The sequence below is a fragment of the Bombina bombina genome, chromosome 6 (assembly GCF_027579735.1).
Source record: "Bombina bombina isolate aBomBom1 chromosome 6, aBomBom1.pri, whole genome shotgun sequence".
In the NCBI taxonomy this organism is placed as follows: domain Eukaryota; kingdom Metazoa; phylum Chordata; class Amphibia; order Anura; family Bombinatoridae; genus Bombina; species Bombina bombina.
The window spans coordinates 375,901,909-375,922,868 of NC_069504.1; the positions used below are offsets into that span (position 1 = coordinate 375,901,909).

Here is a 20,960-nt window from a genome sequence, read left to right on the forward strand (position 1 = left end):
TTAATGAGAACGTTTCCAACCAGCAGGAGTCAAGCCTGTATCAATTTATATGGACCATAGATGAAGAGATTTGCCTGTGACCGTGGAACTTATCCTACTCCAGCTTTTTGTACCTTCCGTACAACATTTATAGGGCACTCCAGAGAGACTATTACATGTATCTCTAAGACCGGAGCGTCAGTCCAAAGTGTTCTGGCGTCATTTGTCAAGAGAGGTCTAATTTCTGTGTTAGAATGTCTCTGCAAGCTAGCAACCCCCCCCCATTCCAGAGGAAAAAGTTCCCGTCAGCCAGACGCCCATCTTGAGCGTTTTGCGATCATATAGGCCAATATCATATGTCCGTCTTAGGCCCCAACAGAATACTCCACTAATCTCCACAGATACGCCACTATTACAGAGTGTAGCTGGCGATCCTCCTAGAATCAATCTTGCTCCCAAGCCAAGGTCTCCCTCTGGGTCTTTACCGGCCTTTGTTTCAGACATGATCTCCTTTGGCAGGATCTCACAAACCTCCTGCTCCCCAGATACGGACCGTGGAAAAAAAGACTTATACCCGGCATCTGCTCCCCTGGCAGTTGACTGCGTGTCTGCATCAGCTCCCCGTGGCCCACACTCAACCCCGCTCATCAATTCTGCCGACGACTCACTCTCTAGCATAAGAGAATTTGACTGCCGCACCAGCTGGCTCCGAATCCCACAGTCTTCAGTGCTACAAGCATATTTTATTTCTGGCTTCTCCTGCTGTTCATTAGCGAGGTATGGAGAAGTGGTGTATCTTACCATAATACGAAAAAGATCTCTCTTCATGTCTCTGAAGACTGCATCTAGTGTATGACTAAACCCCTCCATAGTCACGAGTGTGTAGGTCTTGGGATCCGTCTTGGTAGGAATAAGAGTAGAGGTAGATGCCACTTTACTGAGGTTTTGGGAGATAGTTGAACTGTGCCACGAGGGTGGGGAGATGGCTGCTTTCAGAAGGCTTCCGCTATTTTATCATTTTCTGGATTTAAACTGCTCCACTAGTATCTCTAGACTCTAGGTTCGCTTTGAGGGTGTTGTTGGATCAGCTTAGTAGTAATTTTTTATGTATAAAAATAGTATCTTTACGGAGCTCTAGAGATGTGCGACTAATCTGTTGCTAGGCTAGCTCCGCCCCCAGTATTTAGTTTTAAATAGGAATAATGTAGTTAATGATAGTAATTTTCTTTAGATTTATTTAAATTATATTTAAGTTAGGGGGTGTTAGGGTTAGGGTTAGACTTAGATTTAGGGGTTAATACATTTAATAGTGGCGGCGACGTTGGGGACGGCAGATTAGGGGTTAATAAGTATAATGTAGGTGGCGGCGATGTTAGGGGCGGCAGATTAGGGGTTAATAATATTTAACTAGTGTTTGCAAGGCGGGAGTGCGGCGGTTTAGGGGTTATTATGTTTATTCTAGTGGCGGCGATGTCCGGAGCGGCAGATTAGGGGTTAAAAATTTTATTATAGTGTTTGCGATGCGGGAGGGCCTCGGTTTAGGGGTTAATAGGTAGTTTATGGGTGTTAGTGTACTTTTTAGCACTTTAGTTATGAGTTTTATGCTACATCGTTGTAGTGTAAAACTCATAACTACTGATTTTAGAATGCGTTACGGATCTTGGAGGTAGAGGGTATACCGCTCACTTTTTGGCCTCCCAGGACAGACTTGTAATACCAGCGCTATGGAAGTCCCATAGAAAAAAGGGTTTAAGAAGTTTACGTAAGTCATTTTGCGATAAGGCCAAAGAAGTGTGCAGTGCCCCTAAACCTGCAAGACTCCTAATAGCAGGAGTAGTGAAAAAGCAGTGTTAGGACCGGTTAACGTTGCTTTTTTACCTTAACGCACAACTCGTAATCTAGCTGAATATTAACACATAATTTGATGTTTTACTTTGTGAATTTAATGTATTTTGGAAACTGTCACCAACCAAATCCAATTTGTTTAAATAATCTGTAACGAGGAACTGCAATTAGTATATAGCAGGTTGTGTTTGTGGAAAATAGAAAGGATGAACTATTAACAGAATTAATCCCAGATTAATTTTCACAATCTTTATAGTTTGATATTTATATCTTATCTGTATCTGCAACAGAGAGCTCTTAATTGGTATCCTTCCCTGACTTTGCTACAAACCACTATAACAGTACTCTCTCCTCTGCACTCGACACCCTTGCTCCTCCACAAAAACGCAAAACCCCACGTCGTCAGCTCCAGCCCTGGCACTCTCAGCAAACATGCTATCTGCAAAAATACTCCAGTGCTGGTGAACGTGCCTGGAGGAAATCCCGCTCTGAACCTGATTTCCTACACTATAAGTTAATTCTTTATTCTTACTCCTCTGCCCTTCACTTAGCCAAGCAAAACTACTTCTCTTCTCTTATATCATCTCACTCCTCAAACCCTAAATGTCTCTTCTCCATTTTCAACACTCTCCTCTATCCACCTGCACCACCCCCTTCATCTTTCTTTAGTGCTCAAGACTTGGCAGACTACTTTTTCAACAAAACACTTACCATCTAAAGTAACATCCCACCACAAGACTGCAACCTTCCATCTCCGCCCCCGGTCACCCCCTCCACCACTCTCAGTACCTTCCCCCCAACCACTGAGAGTGAAGTGGATTCCTAATTGTCTTCCTCACACCTCTCTACCTGCCCACTTGACCCTATCCCTTCACATCTAATACCTTCTCTGTTTTCTACCATCACTCCAGCTCTTACTCACATATTCAACCAATCCCTTACTACAGGTTAATTTCTATCTTCCTTCAAACTTGCAAAGGTCACCTCCATCCTCAAAAAACCCCCCCTCGACCCCAATTCTCCTGCAAACTACTGCCCCATATCACTGCTTCCACTAGCTTAAAATGTCCTTGAAAAACTAGTTTTTGATCGCCTAACTCACTTCCTGTCCTCCAACTCATTGCTTGACCCCAGCAATCTGGCTTCCATCCCCAACACTCAACTGAGACTGCCATCACCAAGGTTACTAACGACCTTCTTTCTGCTAAAAACAATGGCCACTACTCTATACTTATCTTACTTGACCTGTCTGCTGCCTTTGACACTGTTGACCATCCCCTCCTCCTACGGACTCTCAGCTCCCTTGGGCTCTGTGACATTGCCCTCTCCTGGATCCACTCATCTCTCTAATAGGTCTTTTTCTGTCTCATTTGCTGGTGACTCTTCCTCTTCATTGCCTCTGTCTGTTGGAATACCTCAAGGCTCTGTTCTAGGCCCTCTACTCTTCTCTATCTATATTTCCTCACTGGGTAAACTTATCAGTAGTTATGGCTTCAACTATCACCTCTATGATGATGATACTCAGATCTACCTATCCACCCCTGCACTCTCTCCTTCTGTCCTTTCCCACAACAGCAACTGCTTATCTGGCATTTCTTCCTGCATGGCCTCTCACCACCTAAAAATCAACATGTCTAAGACTGAGCTTCCTCTAATCCCCCCATCTAATTCTACTCCAGTTTATAACGTTACTATCACTGTTGGGGACACCACTATCTCCCCATCACCCCAAGTCCCCTGCCTAGGAGTTACACTTGACTCCAATCTGTCCTTCATACCCCACATCCAATTTCTCTCTTCATCCTGTCGCAATCACCTACGCAATATCTCCAAAATGGTCCTTTTCTGAGTGCTGAAACTACTAAACAGCTAATCCATTCCCTAGTAATTTCCCAGCTTGACTACTGTAATAAGATCTCCTGTAGAAGACAGAAGAAGAGAGGAACAACAATAGAGCAATATCGTCTGAAACAAACAGGCAGCAGAAGAAAGAGTCCCCCACCCCTTTCAGTAGTTCTACTCACAGGAGCGGCGGCACAGACAGAGTGCCAGGCACAGCAGATCGGGACTATAATGAGTCGCCTGACAGACACGCTAGAGCGTCAAATGCGTCACCAATGTCGTCACGGAAGATCAGCCGGCCCAAGTGATCACCAATCAGCCAAATCCTGCACTGACAGCGTTCTGCCAAGGAAACTAAGCTCACAATAATAAACTTCAGTTCAACAGAAGATCACAGATGAACGGTAATAACCTACTAACTGGCCTTCATCTCTCTCGCCTCTACCCCCTTCAATCCATCCTAAATGTCTCTTCTAGGCTAATCCACCTCTCCCAACGATCTGTATCTGCTGCACCCCTCTGTGAGTCCCTTCACTGGCTCCCCATTCACAGCAGAATTAAATTCAAAATTCTCACTCTGACCTACAAAGCCCTTACCAATGCAACCCCCCCACCTGTCCTCACTCATCAACAAATATACTCCAGCCCGTCCCTTAAGCTCCAACAACGATCTGCTCCTTGCATCTTCTACCATCACCTCCTTCAATGTTAGACTACAGGACTTCTCTTGTGCAGCACTAACCCTCTGGAATGCACTTCCTTGAGCTGTCAGAGTTTTCCCCCACCCCTCCCTAAAGACCTTCTTGTTCAGGGAAGCCTATCACCAAATAAGTAACTAATTAAGTCCACTTGCGGAATAGTTGCACTCATCTAACTCCACACTAACATCATTCCCACCTTTGCAGTTTTCACCTCCTGTTTCTCACTCTCCTACCCATCTAGATTGTAAGTTCCCACGGGAACAGGGCTCCCAATTCCCCCTGTATTTGTTTGTTAAATTTTGTCTGGTGTCTCATATTGTATTGTCCTTTTATCTTTGTTATCCTTGGACAGCGCTGCGGAATCTGTTTAGCACTTTATAAATAAAGAATAATAAATAAAATAGTAAGGGGAAATACATAAGTGAGCAATCAAACAGAAAAAAAAGAACAGTATTGGAATTATTCCAGAGCACATGTAAATAACAAAAAATAGAGGTTTGTATCAGGTCATCCAAGTAGAAGAAACACTTTGTAACAATCACTGTAACAATCACTGCAGCTGTTAGTTGTTTAGGCTAAATCTGAAGTGGCAGAATAGATTTTACCTTAGTAGCTATGAGACAGTTCATTTTACAAACGTTGGAACTCCTATAGTAGTGGAGAGGGTTTGAGTCGACCAGATGTTAGCTGACGCTTACTTGAAGCACAGGAAAACGAAGCCCGTGATGAGTTGCGGAAATCCCCAAGCAGACAAACCAAGACTTATAAATGCAGGTAAGAAGATCCAGCAGCAACTGGGTAAGGAGCACACTAAACAGGAGAGAAAAGTAAGCACTGCCAAAGCAGATGCAGACAATATTCCCAATCTGAAAAAAAAACCTTCTAAACAGGAAGGCAAACACAGTGAGTAAGCTTGACAATATCCAAGCACCTAACTACAGGTGCAGCTGGGTTTTATTCAGGTTTGATGTGACATCATCAGTGACTGGTTGCGAATCTACTTAAAGGAACAGTGTAAGTATATGTATTTAAAGAAACAAACTAAGGATACTGAGAGGAACAATAGTGGTACAAATATACATGACAAACACGTTCCAAAAAAGTTGGGACAGGGGCAATTTAGGACTAATAGCAATGTGACAAGTTGAAATAAGAAGGTAATGTGAAACAGGAGAGGAAATGTAAGGAGCCTCCTAGAAGGCCTAATCCTTCAAGAGTAAGGATGGGTCGAGGCTCGCCATCTGCAGATGCCTCAGCAAATAATCCAACATTTAGAGAACTATATTCCCCAAAGACAAATCGGTAGGATTTTGGGCATTTCACCTTCTACAGTGCACAATATAATTAAAAGATTCAAGGAATCCGTTCAAATCTTGGGGCGTAAAGGGTAAGGCTGAAAACCACTTCTGAATGCGCGTGATCTCTGATCCCTAAGACGTCACAACGTCACTGTCTCAAAAACCGTCATGGGTCTGTAATGGATATCTTGACATTGGCTCGGGAATACTTTGGTAAACCTTTGTCAGTCAACACCATTCACCACTGCATCCACAGATGTAAGTTAAGGCTTTATTAAGCAAAGCAGAAGCCATACATCAACACTGTCCTGAAGCACCTTCTTTGGGTTCTGTCTCATCTGAGATGGACAGTAGCACAGTGGGATCGTGTTATGTGGTCCGACGAGTCAAAATTTCAAATAGTTTTTGGAAAAACAGCCATCATGTTATCTGGGCCAAAGACGAAAATAAATTAGAGATTGAAAGTGGGGGAAAGTAGTAAAATAATCAGTATAAGAGATCTCTTAATAGATTAAATTGTAGTGTATAAGTTACATATATTATTGTGAGGTTTTATGCCACAGAGTAAGAACAAAAGGAACACAATTATCAAGTAATTGTAATAGAGCATACAACTGAAGAGAGATTGCTCTTCTCTGTGTGATAAATTATATAATACTGCTTTAACAAAGTGTCAGCAATGATAGTATATTACAGCTAGGTGATTACATTCATACTAAATCTTTATTATATACAAAGAGATTCATTCATACAAACAACGTTGGCTAAGATTAAAAACACTTAAACCAGAATGATTAACAAATATACAAATATCTCAAATAAGTAAAATGAATGACTGCTGCAGCAGACAGAAAGAAAAAACGATCGGCTACGCCCCTTCAATCCGGGGCTGCTTTAATATTACACTAGTAATCTGAGCTGCTGAGAGTGTTTTACAAGAGGAAACACGTATGCCAGACTAAAGTTCTAAGGAACTGCCAGAACGTAAATCAGAGTGGCTTGAGGATCTCCTGATTCTGGAACCCCCCACATGAGGGTTATCATTAATAATACCTCCGGAAAGAGAACCCACTCCCTGTCTGCTCAGAAAATCCGCTTCCCAGTTGTCCACCTCTGGGATGTGGATGGTAGACAGGAGACAATCATGAGACTCTGCCCACTGGAGAATGCAGAACACCTCCTTCATTGCCATCAAACTCCGGGTTCCTCCCTGGTGGTTGATGTATGCCACCGTAGGAGATGTTGTCCGATAGAAATCTGATAAACTGGACTAAAGCTAGTTGAAGCCAAGCCACCAAAGCATTAAAGATTGCTCTCAACTCTAGAATGTCTATGAAAGAGAAGATCCCTCTCGAGTCCAAAAAACCTTGAGCTCTTAAAGAGCCCAAAACAGCTCCCCAGCCGGACAGGCTGGCGTCTGTGGACACAATCACCCAGGAAAGTCTCAGGAAGCATGTACCCTGAGACAGATGGTCTTGCAAATTCCCCATGAAAGAGAGACTCTCATTAGGGGATCCACAGCTATTTTCTGCGAGAGATCTGAGTGGTCCCTGTACATTGATTGAGCATGCATAGTTGAAAGGGTCCCAGATGGAGCCGAGCAAAGGGAATGATGTCCATGGAAGCAACCATGAAACCCATTACTTTCATGGATAGAGAATCTATAATTTTTTCAAATAAACACACCCTGGTGTCTGTTACTAGGGAGCCCTTTTCCAGATTCACTTTCCACTTGTGTGAACGAAGAATAAACACAACATCTCTGTATGAGATTTTGCTAGCTGAAAAGATGGCGCTTGAACCAAGATATCATCCAGGTATGGTGCCACTGCTATCCATGAGATCTGACCACCACCAAAAGGGCCCGAGAACCTTTGAAAAGATTTGAGGAGCTGTAGCAAGGCCAAATTAACCAGCAACAAACTGAAAATATTTGTCCAGAAAGGCAAACTGAAGGAATTGGTAATGTTCCCTGTGGAAGGGGACATGGAGATACGCAGCCTTTATGACTATGGTCGTCATGAACTGACCCTCCTGTACCAGTGGGAGAATGGAACAAATAGTTTCCATTTTGAAGGACAGAACACTGAGAAACTTGTTGAGATATTTTATGTCTAAAATGGGATGGAAGGTTCCCTCCTCTTTGGGAACTTCAAAGAAAATTGAGTAAAATCTCTGACCCTGTTCCTCTAATAGAACTGGAACAATTACCCCCAGGGAAGAGAGATCCTTTACACAGTTTAAGAAAGCTTCTCTCTATACCTGGATCCTTGACAATCTGGACTCCTCGGGATAGAAAGAATCTGCCCCTGGTAAGGCAAGACTTGAAGCCTATTTTGTAACCCTGGGCTACTATTTCCGTGGCCTAAGGATCTGGGATATCGTGGATCCAAATCTCCCAAAAAAGAAACATTCTGCCCCCCACCTGATCAACAACTGTATCGGGGGCAACCCCTAATAAAAATTAGAATTCTGTTGGCCCTTAGGTCGACTCTTCTTGTCCTGAGGTAAGAAAGAACCCTTTCCACTGGAAATTTCAGAAATTATTGCCGCCAGACCAGGACCAAATAATGTCTTACCCAGAAGAGATAAAGACAGAAGCTTGGATTTGGAAGTTACTCTGCAGACCAAGACTTTAACCAGAGAGCTCTGCGAGCTAGAACTTCATGGCTGGAGATCTTGGCTCCTAGTCTAACCACCTGCATACTGGTTTCACAGATAGCCAGCTTTAGCGCCTTTAACCTATCCTGGATTTTTTTCTATAGTAGTTTCTTCAGAAATCAAGTTGGACAAGGTATCATACCAGTAAGATGTTGCATTCACAACTGTCGCAATACTGGCCACAGGTTGCCATTGCAGTCCCTGAAGAATTTACATCCTTTTCCAAGAAAGCCTCTAGCTTCTTATCCATGGGATCTTGAAACTAAGCACTATCCTCAATAGGTATAGTGGTTATCTTGGGATAAGGAGAGATAGCTCCCTCTACCTTAGGGACGGTGTGCCATAAGTTACGCACAGAGTCCGTCACAGGAAACATTTTCTTAAAAACAGGGAAAGGGGAAAAAGGAATTCCTTTCCCTAACATCAAACACTCTGGGACCTCAGCAACAGTAGAGTCTGAGTCTTTTAAAGTAACAAGGACCTCCTTCAACAGAATACAAAGGTGTTCCAGCTTAAATATAAAATTAACTTCCTGTGGATCTAACACACTCTGACTTGCATCTATAATGCTTGTGGGATATCTCTCTATCAGACAAAACTTGGCCAGTAGTCTTCTTATTGCGGCGTCAAGTGGAATGATAGGAAATATCCCACAGCAGAGTAAGTTAGTGAAATTAGGTAAGCAGTACTCACGGACGGTAGACAGCGTAGTCCTTCAGGGCAATAAGAAGAAGACAGAGAATGTCCTGCAACAGGAAGGCAATTCAGCAGTAAAGCAGTTCAGGGGTTAACCAATAGAAAGAGCAGGAACAGGTGGGTATCAGCATCAAAGGAAAACCAGCAGTGTAACAGTTCAGAGGTAAACCAATAGAATGGTCAGACAGGCAGAGTTCATTATCAGTATGGCAATCCAGCAGTTCAGGGGTTAAGCAAGCAGAGTGGTCAGACAGGCAGAGTTCAATATCAGTATGGCAATCCAGCAGTTCAGGGATTAAGCAAGCAGAGTGGTAAGACAGACAGAGTTCATTAACAGTATAGCAATCCAGTAATTCAGGGGTTAAGCAAGCAGAGTGGTCAGACAGTCAGAGTTCAATATCAGTATGGCAATCTAGCAGTTTAGCAGTTAATCAAGTAGAGGGGTCAGACAGGCAAAGTTCAATAACAGAATATCAATCCAGCATACAGTAACACAGCACCCAGGAGCACACAAAGCAACACCTATACTTGGGCAGTGTATGTAAGCACTGCAGTTACTTACATAGGCGCCGATTCACGCCAAGCAGCTCAAAGGATCCGGCTTCAGAGGGAGAGATGTGTGGCAATGATGTAATCGCTGCACACTCAAAGGAACCGCCGCACAAGAGTATCGACCTCCGCGTCCCTGGCAACAGCCAGCGCAGCGCAGGAAGCGGCATGACAGCGCTCCCATCTACAGACTCAGAGTCTGAAATTTCTCCATCAGAATCTGCCTAGGAATGATCTTCCTCAGATACCTAAGAAAGAGCGACTTACGCAGACTTAGAGGAGTCGGAGATCTTAGTATGAGCAAATTCTAGATTTTCTCTTTTTCCTTCCAGATAATGGGAATGCAGATAATGCTGCAGACACTGTAGAAGAAATTTGGGCAGAAAAGTCACTAGGCAAATAAATACCTCCAGGAACCTGCTAAGAGGAACCGCAAAGCACTGCTTGGGACGTAGAAAAATCTTGGGAAGTGTGAGGAGAAAAGTGAGGCATGACACGGACAACATTGTCCTGAAAGATAACTGGCTCAGAAAGGGTTTTTTGTCCCTGCACAACAAGGTCTTATTTAAGCAAGTGGGACAAAATTGGGCAGGAGGAACAATAGGAACCTCCAAACAAAATTCACTGTTAGTAGGTAAATCAGTATGAGTGTCATAATAAAAATAAAAGAAATGTCCCTTTAAGAAAAATATGTGAAACCCAGTGACTCAGACGTGTAGATAATTATCGATCTATAATATGATTTACAGTGTCCAGTCTTATTTAGAGGCATAATGGTATGTGCAGGGTAACTCACCACAACTCGGGAGGGGCTTCTCACCACTATCATCAGTGGCTCACACTCTGATTCTGGTGTTGTGTCGAATCTGGGGATCTATCAAAATCAGGAATCTGCAATTCCCGGAACCCCACCCACACATCTCTAACCCGCCCATACATCTCTAGTAAACTAACACTATGCCTAACCTCCACCCAGGCTACCTCCCACTTCTACTAAAGTAAATTCCACCCAGGATACCTCCCTACTCCTCCAAAATGCCACCCAGGTACGTTGCTACAGATAATCCATCACATTTACTATGTTGACAACATAGTATTTGTGACATCTTGTCATGTACGAAGCAGGGTATTTCTTAGCAGTGGATTTCATACTTACTATATAAAGTGGCATATGGCAGTGTTTATACGTCATTATTTAAAGAGCATATTTAAATATTTCTATATATTAAGTATGAAATCCACTAATAAATACCCTGCCTCGTACATGACAAGATGTCACAAATACTATGTTGTCAACATAGTAAATGTGACGGCTTATCAGTAGCAACGTACCTGGGTGGCATTTTGGAGGAGTGGGGAGGTATCCTGGGTGGAATTTAGTAGAAGTAGGAGGTAGCCTGGGCGGAGGTTAGGCATAGTGTTAGTTTACTAGAGATGTATGGGCGGATTAGAGATGTGTGGGCGGGGTTCCGGAAATTGCCGATTCCCGATTTTGATAGATCCCCAGATTCGACACAACACCGGTACACTGACCTATGCTGCAGTCGAAGAGGGGATAACCTCTCACTTCTCTCCGGCACAGTGCAGCTCACAGAAAAAGACAGAGTTCAATTATAAGGCCTGTCTTAGTAAAAATATAAACTATACACTACTTGTTAGCAATATATTTTGTATAATTAACATGCACCTTTAAACCTCAGATACTGAGGTAGCTTACCCTCTGAAATCAGGAGACTATTCCACTAGACAGTTCATAAAGTCCCCACCGGAACAAACATCTGCAGTCACTAAGTGGTTTTCACTGACGATTTTGATCATCAAAGAGGACTGAGTATCTGATCCCCACAGCCTAATATTAGTCTTTGGCTGATATAAGGACCACTACACTCCGCTCTCTGAAAATGTTTTCTCAAGACAGAGGCGGAAGTGAAGAGTCACAAGAACGCCAAAAAAGAAAGTGCTCCATTAACAGAAAACGGCGCGAAAATGTGCAACTCCTCCATGACTCCTAAAGAGAAAAAATATGATCGATCAGTCCGGTCTTAGTTTAAACAGACACAAACGTGAAACACCCACTGATACACTGACCCTACTCATGAAATAGGAGACTGTCACTCCTGTAATATAAAGGGAAACCGTTATTCTCTATGCCAGTCCAGCCTCATCCTTATATAAGGAATTAACTTCTTAAGTCCCTGAATGCTTTTTTAAGTGTCCTTCTCCACCTTAAAGTTAGCCTCCACTGCCCATAATATCCCTGACATGTGTCTATTGAAAGGGATAGACACTAATCCCCACCTGGGATCCTTGACCTTAACTTCTTTAAGTGCTGTCCTCCAACCTGGAAGGTAAAAAAGGCACTTACCTGTTCTGTTGTGGGGCAGGAGCACTTCTAGGTGTGACATATTACCATATCTATCAGGGACCTGTAGAGAAAGAAAATACAGAGTAACCAACCCTGGTTTTCTATAATGGGGTAGCATTAATGTTAGAAGGTAAGCAAAGACCACCTCGTCGTCTTCTAACAGTTAAAAGCCACCATTACTCTTACTAAAGAGATTGACATGGACACAGCATAAACCTCAATCCTTGCTTGCAGGGAAAAGTACCCATTAAAGGATTAAATATCTTCAGACACCATCTTCGCACATCCTCCTGTGATAAAGGCAAAGATAATGACTGGGGATTATGGGTAAGGGAAGTCACACCTATCATCTCTGCGGGGGTGCTCTTTGCCTCCTCCTGCTGGCCAGGAGTTGAATATCCCACTAGTAACTAGTAATTGGAATGAAATCGTGGACTATCCATGCCATAGGAAAGAAAATGTGTTTTCAATATAGTACAGGGTGAATATAATTTTCAACTGACTCTTGTTTGTTTTTTTGCATTTTCCATACTGTCCAAACTTTTTCGGAATTGGGGTTGTATGTCCCTATTAACAAGTATGCTTCCCTGAGGTAATTTATTTGTGCCTTATTCGCTATCAATATGGGCTACCATTATTTGCGGAGGCTTTAGGTAACCCTTCCTTGTATATTAATTAGCCTTGTATATTAATTAAACCAACATATCTTGGTTTACTTTGCTGCTGAGGGAGCCTCCTACCAATGATATGTCACTGTTTGGGCCTTTAGCACCACCTCCTTGCACGATCCAGAACTGCAAGTTACATTTTTTATACAGCCTATCCGTGAGTATCATCTATTAAGCTTTATGCCATACATTGATTAAGAGACAGGTAAGATCAGTTAGTGTAACTGCTAGCTCACTATAAGAGCCCAATTATGACACTGGTCCTTATTGGATTGTAGGGCAACCCCATGTTGGCACTTTTGGGCCCTTCCCAGTCAATTTTTTTTTAACATAAATACTTGAAATTCCGATTCTCTTTACTTTTTCTACACTTCTAAATATAGCAATAGATATACATTTTACAAAATAATATACAGATATACTGTATATAGAAATATATATTTAAAAATAAAAATAACCTTTTCTTCTTAGTGAAGAACATAGTTGTTTGAAGTATTCCTAACGAATCCTTGGCATAAGCACAGTTGGCATAGTGCGTCTTCGGTTTAGCTAAGGAGCAGAAAAAAAGAAAAGACTTTTTGTAGGGAGTCAAGGTCTATCGGGAAAGGAAGTTAGCGCCCCGGTCATGTTATCTGACCTCCATATTTTCGCAGGCCTGAGTCTTTCGCTCACAAGCTAAATTTTCAACTTTTAATACCAGCGCAAACATGGGATTTCTATTTATTTACCTTTAGCTCAGTAAGAGCTTTAAGCACTTACAATTTAAAAAGAATAGGAAACAAAATAGAATGAGCTATCCAGTTAATGATAAAAAATAAAGGCCCAATGGATATCAAGGCCTCCCTAAACTTTAAAAAAAATTAGTGGCGAGGTATGTGTTGCACTCGAGTACAACACATAACATCACTAAAAAGTTAGCATGACTGGAGACCTAGAAGTAAAATGTTAGGGCTACAATCGAACTGTATAAAAACACATATAAAACATATTAAAGTATTTCACTCATATTTATACGTATTAAAAGTAAATAAAAAAATCAAAAAGTGATTTAAAGGAATATTCTATATTTCAAGTTGTTGGACTGGGAAGGGCTCAAAAGTGTTTATTTGTATGTGTGTATGCATCTATGTGTATGTATGTGTGCATACGTATGTTTTCACATATATACATACACATATTAATGTACACACACATATACACATTTATACATACATAAATGCACACACACATACAAATACACACAAACATATATTATATATATATATTTATATATATTTTATATATATATATATATATATATATATATATATACATACATATATATATATATATATATATACACCTTTGAGCCCATCCCAATTGGACTTGTTATATAGCATATCCCTTTAAGTTAGCATTAACTCATTTTTTTTATTGTTACTATATACACACTTTTGGCTTAGTGCACCTTTGGCTTTTTGCACCTTCGGGTTAGCACTCAACCAAAAACAAGGATCTAAGTTTTACCACATAGAAGTCTATAAGATTAGGGATTTAGCGTAGCCTCACTATCTGACCTAAATATTTTAGCTCGCCGGAGACTTTCACTTGAGTGCTAATATTTTACTTACAACTTTTAATATGAGCCCAAGAATAGAAGCACTATTGATTTACCTTGAGCAGTGTTAGGACATATTAGCGCTTATATTTTTGCACTCCGCCTACAATATATGAAGATATAGACACTTAAGGATTATAAATGAAAGTAAAAAGAGCTGCTTCCAACATTAGTTTCTCTACGAATGAGATCAGTTTTTTTAATAGTAATGTAATTCCTTCTATAGAAAGTTTGCCAGAAGAAATAAATAAACATAAGGCCAAGGGTCAAGTCTAGCGGGAACGCATTGGAACGGAGTTCCTGCACTATTTTTGTAGGAGGAACTAAGTTCCCTCTGGAAAGAGACCAGAAATGCTTCAGTAAACACTGCTGCTGCTGGTGGGCGGAGCTGGAGCACAGTTTGTTTAGAGGGATAGTGAGAACCTCTAGTAATGGGCATTAACACTTCTTACAATACAAATGCAAACCTGTCAGTGGCCCTGCTGTGTGATCACCATGCACTGTGTGGAACACATGGTGCTTACATTTCTTCGTGGCTTGCTCTGGGGTTATTTAGCTCCCCTCAGCAGAAATAGGATAACTGCACCTTAAGTTGTTAAGACTATGTGACCAGGGAAGATTCTAAGACCCAAAGGCAACCATTCAACCCTTCATTGGATTTAATTTGCTTTCATAAACCAAATTGTATAGATTATATACATATACTGTAAATACAGTGTGTGTGTAAGTGTGTGTATATAAAACAATATTTATTGTGAGGGATTGGAAGTCTTGTTGAGTTCCCACTCTTTTTTTTTTTGTAGGACTTGAACTCTGCATAAGGCTTAGATAACATTTCAAGTTTTTTTTAAAGCAAACCTCTGTTTTCTGTTAAAACATCCTTTGCTGTATGACCTCTTAGAATATAATTTTTATTATAGTGCTCTTTTTTAGGTCTATGTTAAAGGGACAGTCTAGTCAAAATTAAACTTTCATGATTCAGATAGGGCATGCAATTTTAAACTTTTCAATTAACTTTTTTACAGCTAGTCAGTGCTAATTCATGTGTGTCATATAGATACCATTGTGCTCACTCCTGTGGAGTTATTTATGAGTCAGCACTTGAAAAACACAGTGTAAACGAAATAAGGTAAGGATATGTCACAGAGTCCAAAGAAGAAAAGGATCAGAACAGTGTCCCAAACATGCTTGATTGTAGTGTAGTGATGTGCTGAAGATCATCACATCACTACATTACAATCAAGCAAGTTTGGGACACTATACTGGTTTCAATTGTATTTTTATTTTTAGAGTACACATAAGTACTTACCTTTGATTATTTTTTAATTATAAGTCAGCACTAATTGGCTAAAATGCAAGTCTGTCAAACGAACTGAAATAAGGGGCAGTCTGCAGAAGCTTAGATACAAGGTAATCACAGAGGTATAGAATATATTAATATTGTTTATGCAAAACTTTATGCGCGGAATCAGGGGAATCAGGGGCCATTCACCCCTTGATAAATCGGCCCCATAGACAGTGAGACAGGCACAGATAGATAGATATATAGGGGGTAGTTATCAAGCCGTCTACTTTACCTGCCTTCGCCGGTCCAATACGCCCGCCTAAGCTCGCCTACCATCGCCGTCGTGGACCTTCAAAATTTCGCCTAAGTTATCAAAAAAGCTGTCAAAAAGCCGCGCACCAAGTACAGGGCGATGAGCAGCGGACTGTGATAGTTATCACTCAACCGATCTCGCTGCTCTTCGGCTTTTTTACAGCTTTACTGCTAGCCTGTCACTAAGCACCCACACTAACTACACTGTTCTACCCCCTATACCGGCACCCCCGGAGCCCCGCGCAACTCAATAAAGTTATTAACCCCTAAACCGCCGCTCCTAGACCCCGCCGCAACTCTTATAAATGTATTAACCCCTAAACCGCCGCTCCCGGACACCGCTGCCACCTACATTATACCTAGTAACCCCTATCCTGCCCCCCCCTATACCGCCGCCCTCTATAATAAATTTATTAACCCTTATCCTGCGGATCCCGGACCTCGCCGCAACCAAATAAATAGTTTAACCCCTAAACCACCGCTCCCGTACCCCGCCGCAACCTATATTAAACTTATTAACCCCTAATCTGCCCCCTACACCGTCACCACCTATAATAAATTTATTAACCCCTATCCTGCCCCCCCTATACCGCCGCCCTCTATAATAAAGTTATTAACCCCTATCCTGCTGATCCCGGACCTCGCCGCAACTAAATAAATAGTTTAACCCCTAAACCGCCACTCCCGGACCTCGCCACAACCTATATTAAACTTATTAACCCCTATCCTGCCCCCCCTACACCGTCACCACCTATAATAAATTTATTAACCCCTATCCTGCCCCCCACTACACCGCCGCCACTGTAATAAAATTATTAACCCCCAAACCTAAGTCTAACACTAACTCTAACACCCCCTAACTTAAATATTAATTAAATAAATCTAAATAATATTTTTTATTATATTTTATTAACTAAATTAATCCTATTTAAAACTAAATACTTACCTTTAAAATAAACCCTAATATAGCTACAATATAAATAATAATTATATTGTAGCTATCTTAGGATTTATTTTTATTTTTCAGGCATCTTTCAATTTATTTTAACTAGGTACAATAGCTATTAAATAGTTATTAACTATTTAATAGCTACCTAGCTAAAATAAAGAGAAATTAACCTGTAAAATAAAAACTAACCTAAGTTACAATTACACCTAACACTACACTATACTTTAATAAATTATTCCTATTTAAAACTAAATACTTACCTGCAAAATAAACCCTAATATAGCTACAATGTAATTAATAATTACATTGTAGCTATTTTAAGGTTTATATTTATTGTACAGGTAACTTGGTATTTATTTTAGCTAGTTAGAATAGTTATTAAATAGTTATTAACTATTTAATAACTACGTAGCTAAAAGAAATACAAAATTACCTGTAAAATAAATCCTAACCAAAGTTACAATTAAACCTAACACTACACTATCATTAAATTAGTTAAATAAATTACCTACAAATAGCTACAATTAAATACAATTAAATAAACTAACTAAAGTACAAAAAATAATCAGCCAATCAGATTGAGCTCGCATTCTATTGGCTGTTCCGATCAGCCAATAGAATGCAAGCTCAAACTGATTGGCTGATTGGATCAGCCAATCGGATTGAACTTCAATCTGATTGGCTGATTCAATCAGCCAATCAGATTTTTCCTACCCTAATTCCGATTGGCTGATAGAATCCTATCAGCCAATTGGAATTGAAGGGACGCCATCTTGGATGACGTCCCTTAAAGGAACCTTTATTCAGTCGTCGGCCATCGGGGAAGAAGGATGTTCCGCGTCGGCGGGATGAAGATGGACCCGGAAGAAAGAAGATTGAGGACGCCGCTTGGAAGATGACATCGCCCGGATGGAAGACTTCTTCAGCGCCGCCTGGATGATGACTTCATCGGATGGAAGACTTCTTCAGCGCGCCTTGGATGATGACTTCTGCCGCTCCGGATCTCCTCTTCGGTTCCATCGGTGGTCGGCTGGCTGAAGACGACTCAAGGTAGGGGGGTAGTGTTAGGTTTATTCAAGGGGGGTTTGGGTTAGATTAGGGGTATGTGGGTGGTGGGTTTTAATGTTGGGGGGGGGTTGTATTTTTCTTTTACAGGCAAAAGAGCAGAATTCTTTGGGGCATGCCCCACAAAAGGCCCTTTTAAGGGCTGGTAAGGTAAAAGAGCTTTGAACTTTTTTAATGTAGAATAGGGTAGGGAATTTTTTTATTTTGGGGGGCTTTGTTATTTTATTAGGGTCTTAGATTAGGTGTAAGTAGCTTAAAATTGTTGTAATATTTTTTAAATGTTTGTAACTTATTTTTTTTATTTTTTGTAACTTAGCTTTTTTTATTTTTTGTACTTTAGTTAGTTTATTTAATTGTATTTAATTGTAGCTATTTGTAGGTAATTTATTTAACTAATTTAATGATAGTGTAGTGTTAGGTTTAATTGTAACTTAGGTTAGGATTTATTTTACAGGTAATTTTGTATTTCTTTTAGCTAGGTAGTTATTAAATAGTTAATAACTATTTAATAACTATTCTAACTAGCTAAAATAAATACCAAGTTACCTGTAAAATAAATATAAACCCTAAAATAGCTACAATGTAATTATTAATTACATTGTAGCTATCTTAGGGTTTATTTTACAGGTAAGTATTTATTTTTAAATAGGAATAATTTATTAAAGTATAGTGTAGTGTTAGGTGTAATTGTAATTTAGGTTAGTTTTTATTTTACAGGTAAATTTCTCTTTATTTTAGCTAGGTAGCTATTAAATAGTTAATAACTATTTAATAGCTATTGTACCTAGTTAAAATAAATTGAAAGATGCCTGTAAAATAAAAATAAATCCTAAGATAGCTACAATATAATTATTATTTATATTGTAGCTATATTAGGGTTTATTTTAAAGGTAAGTATTTAGTTTTAAATAGGATTAATTTAGTTAATAAGAGAAATATTATTTAGATTTATTTAATTAATATTTAAGTTAGGGAGGTGTTAGAGTTAGTGTTAGACTTAGGTTTAGGGGTTAATAATTTTATTACAGTGGCGGCGGTGTAGTGGGGGGCAGGATAGGGGTTAATAAATTTATTATAGGTGGCGACGGTGTAGGGGGGCAGGATAGGGGTTAATAAGTTTAATATAGGTTGCGGCAGGGTCCGGGAGTGGCGGTTTAGGGGTTAAACTATTTATTTAGTTGCGGCAGGGTCCGGGATCGGCAGGATATGGGTTAATAATTTATTATAGGTGGCGAGGGTATAGGGGGGGCAGGATAGGGGTTAATAGGTATCATGTAGGTGGCGGCGGGGTCTGGGAGCGGCGGTTTAGGGGTTAATACGTATATTATAGTTTCGGCGGGGTCTGGGAGCGGCGGTTTAGGGGTTAATACATATATTATAGTTGCGGCGGGGACCGGGAGCGGCGGTTTAGGGGTTAATACATATATTATAGTTGCGGCGGGGACCGGGAGCGGCGGTTTAGGGGTTAATACATATATTATAGTTGCGGCGGGGACCGGGAGCGGCGGTTTAGGGGTTAAACTATTTATTTAGTTGCGGCGGGGTCCGGGATCGGCAGGATAGGGGTTAATAACTTTATTATAGGTGGCAACGGTATAGGGGGGCAGGATAGGGGTTATTAGGTATCATGTAGTTGGCGGCGGGGTCTGGGGGCGGCGGTTTAGGGGTTAATACATATATTATAGTTGCGGCGGGGTCTGGGAGCGGCGGTTTAGGGTTAATACATATATTATAGTTGCGGCGGGGATCGGGAGCAGCGGTTTAGGGGTTAATACATATATTATAGTTGCGGCGGGGACCGGGAGCGGCGGTTTAGGGGTTAATACATATATTATAGTTGCGGCGGGGACCGGGATCGGCGGTTTAGGGGTTAATACATATATTATAGTTGCGGCGGGGACCGGGAGCGGCGGTTTAGGGGTTAACATATTTAGTATAGCTTGCGGTGGGCTCCGGGAGCGGCGGTTTAGGGGGTAATAACTTTATTTAGTTGCGGCGGTGTAGGGGGGGACAGATTAGGGGTGTTTAGACTTGGGGTACATGTTAGGGTGTTAGGTGTAGACAGCTCCCATAGGAATCAATGGGATATCGGGCAGCAGCGAACTTGAACTTTCGCTATGGTCAGACTCCCATTGATTCCTATGGGATCCGCCGCCTCCAGGGCGGCGGTTTGAAAACCAGGTACGCTGGGCCGGAAAAGTGCCGAGCGTACCTGCTAGTTTTTTGATAACTAGCAAAAGTAGTCAGATTGTGCCGCACTTGTGTGCGGAACATCTGGAGTGACGTAAGCATCGATCTGTGTCGGACTGAGTCCGGCGGATTGAAGCTTACATCACAAAATTCTACTTTTGCTGGTATCTAGGGCTTGATAACTAAGGCGAATCAGCCTCGCCTCAATTACGCTGCGGAATTCCAGCGTATTTGAGGTTGACGGCTTGATAACTAGAGGCCATAGTTAGAGATAGATAGATAGATAGATAGATAAGCAAAAAAAACATTGAATATTTGCAGTGAGTAATCTTAATATTTTCTCTTTACCAGCATGATGCATGAACAATTTATGGTGGTGTTGCTAGCATTGCTTCTTTACATACCTCTTAAATTCATTTCTGTCACCAGCCTGCATCAGAGCAACAATTGTGTTGGTGACTGATGTGCCAATGTTGGAACCCATGATAATGGGTATAGCAGATCGTACTTCAAGCACTAGAAAAGAATTGTAATGAAGACTATATTAAAAACAAAAAGGACCGTGCACCCACCAATAAATATGTTCAGAAGTAATCTTCTGTCTTCTAATGTATTTTTTATGCAATCTGCAATTCCCATTTGTTATATGTTTGCACGTATCTATGTTTGTCTACTCTTGGTTAGCTCTTCACATATATCCTCACATTTTTTATGGTTCAGATTTCTTCCATATTAATGATGAATGGTAACTGATGAAACTGTGCCACCTTAAATGGACATGAAACAAATAGATTCAAATAGAGCATGCAATGTTAAACAACTAATTTACTTCTATTAGCAAATTATCTTCATTCAATTTGTTGAAAAGCAGATATGTAAGCTTGGGATAGCAGTTTTGCAAGAATGTTATCCATTTGCAAGAGTACTAGATGAAAGCACTGTTTTCTGTCATGCTGTA

At 40.9% G+C, this 20,960-nt stretch overlaps 1 protein-coding gene across 1 annotated transcript in view; it reads right to left on the reverse strand.

Moving 5' to 3' along the window:
• Nucleotides 1–20,960, reverse strand: part of SLC34A1 (solute carrier family 34 member 1) — a 121,321-nt gene that overhangs the window by 66,304 nt on the left and 34,057 nt on the right. Inside the window, 1 exon segment of the mRNA XM_053719272.1 lies at nt 20,407–20,518. Within this exon segment, the coding sequence (XP_053575247.1) occupies nt 20,407–20,518 (112 nt within the window).